This window comes from Corvus brachyrhynchos, unplaced genomic scaffold (assembly GCF_000691975.1).
Source record: "Corvus brachyrhynchos isolate BGI_N302 unplaced genomic scaffold, ASM69197v1 scaffold1561, whole genome shotgun sequence".
Classification (NCBI taxonomy): Eukaryota; Metazoa; Chordata; class Aves; order Passeriformes; family Corvidae; genus Corvus; species Corvus brachyrhynchos.
In genome coordinates, this window is record NW_008236273.1 from 31,821 (window position 1) to 33,571 (window position 1,751).

The 1,751-nt window shown below is 62.1% G+C and overlaps 2 protein-coding genes across 2 annotated transcripts in view; both read right to left on the reverse strand.

The window, feature by feature from the left end:
• Positions 1 to 1,751, reverse strand: part of PA2G4 (proliferation-associated 2G4) — a 22,269-nt gene that overhangs the window by 14,637 nt on the left and 5,881 nt on the right. The window contains exon 6 of the mRNA XM_008643519.2: positions 22 to 100. Within this exon, the coding sequence (XP_008641741.1) occupies positions 22 to 100 (79 nt within the window). The remainder of the gene's footprint in view (positions 1 to 21; positions 101 to 1,751) is intronic.
• On the reverse strand, positions 107 to 1,745 carry LOC108449812 (DNA-directed RNA polymerase II subunit RPB1-like). The gene is made up of 2 exons (XM_017747048.1): positions 662 to 1,745; positions 107 to 573 (listed from the first exon to the last, which is right to left on the reverse strand). The coding sequence occupies exon 1, from the start codon at positions 1,624 to 1,626 to the stop codon at positions 706 to 708; it is 921 nt and encodes a 306-aa protein (XP_017602537.1). The 5' UTR covers positions 1,627 to 1,745; the 3' UTR covers positions 107 to 573; positions 662 to 705.

Here is a 1,751-nt window from a genome sequence, read left to right on the forward strand (position 1 = left end):
CCCCACCCCCGCCCCGCTCACTTCTGCTGGTCCGAGGGGTTCTGGATGATCGTTTTCTCGCCGTCGATCACGTGCTGCTTCAGCTGGTGCGACAACATCCCTGCGGCAAACTGGGCTTACTGGGACGGACTGGGACGGGCTGGGACGGGCTGGGGTTACAGGGATGGGCTGGGCTTACTGGGACGGACTGGGATGGGCTGGGGGTACAGGGATGGGCTGGGCTTACTGGGACTGACTGGGATGGACTGGGCTGGGGTTACAGGGATGGGCTGGGCTTACTGGGACAGACTGGGATAGACTGGGACGGGCTGGGGTTACAGGGATGGGCTGGGCTGACTGGCTTACTGGGACAGACTGGGATGGACTGGGACGGGCTGGGGTTACAGGGATGGGCTGGGCTTACTGGGACTGACTGGGATGGACTGGGCTGGGGTTACAGGGATGGGCTGGGCTTACTGGGACAGACTGGGATGGACTGGGACGGGCTGGGGTTACAGGGATGGGCTGGGCTGACTGGGACGGATTGGGACAGACTGGGGTGGGTTGGGATGAACAGGGATGGGCTGGGGTGAACTGGGATGGGCTGGGGTTACTGGGATGGACTGGGTTTATGGGGATGGACTGGGGTTACTGGGATGGACTGGGATGAACAGGGATGGACTGGGATGAACTGGGAGGGACTCCGCTCACTGGGATGGACTGGGGTTATGGGGATAGGCTGGGCTTACTGGGATGGGCTGGAATTACTTGGGATGGACTGGGGTTACTGGGATGGGCTGGGCTGTACTGGGCTGTACTGGGCGCCTCAGGCACCGCACACCAGTGAGTTGTACTGGGCTGTACTGGGTTGTACTGGTCTGTACTGGAGCCCCAAGCACGGCCACACCAGTGGGCTGTACTGGGCTGTACTGGAGCCCCAAGCATGGGCACACCAGTGGGCTGTACTGGGCTGTACTGGGAGCCTCGGGCACTGCACACCAGTGGGCTGTACTGGGCTGTACTGGGTTGTACTGGGAGCCCCAGGCACTGCACACCAGTGGGCTGTACTGGGTTGTACTGGGCTATACTGGGTTGTACTGGGAGCCCCAGGCATGGGCACACCAGTGGGCTATACTGGGTTATACTGGGTTGTACTGGGAGCCTCGGGCACTGCACACCAGTGGGCTGTACTGGGCTGTACTGGGTTGTACTGGGAGCCCCAGGCATGGGCACACCAGTGGGCTGTACTGGGCTGTACTGGTCTGTACTGGGAGCCCCAGTGCCATTCCCCACCGGTGTCCAAGCCAGGCCCAATTCCCACGCTGGGCTCTGCAGGATCCCGAGGGGATTTTGGGGCAATTCCTCCCCTTTTCCCACACTTCGCTCCGAGCCCAATCCTGGGAAGAGGCCCCGGAATTCCCAACCCACTCCCGAGCCTGCGGGAGCAGAATTCCCAGAATTCCAGGGAACTGAACCAAGAAGGGCCAGATTGAAGGGCGGCTGCCCGAGAGGGAGCAATCCCGTGGGAAAAAGATCGGGATGAGCCCCTGGATCCGGATCCGGTGATCCCAGAGCACTCCACGGGCTCAGAGCAGGCTGGGAAGGAGCCCTTGGGATGGTTCTGGAATGGCCAAAGGGATCCCACATCTCATTCCCGGATTAACGAATCCCTAAAACCCCTAAAACCGAAAGGAAGAGGCCAAACCCGGCGGCTCCGGGCGGGAATTCGGGGCCGAGGCGGCTCCCGGCGGGACGGGCGGGATCGGGCCTGG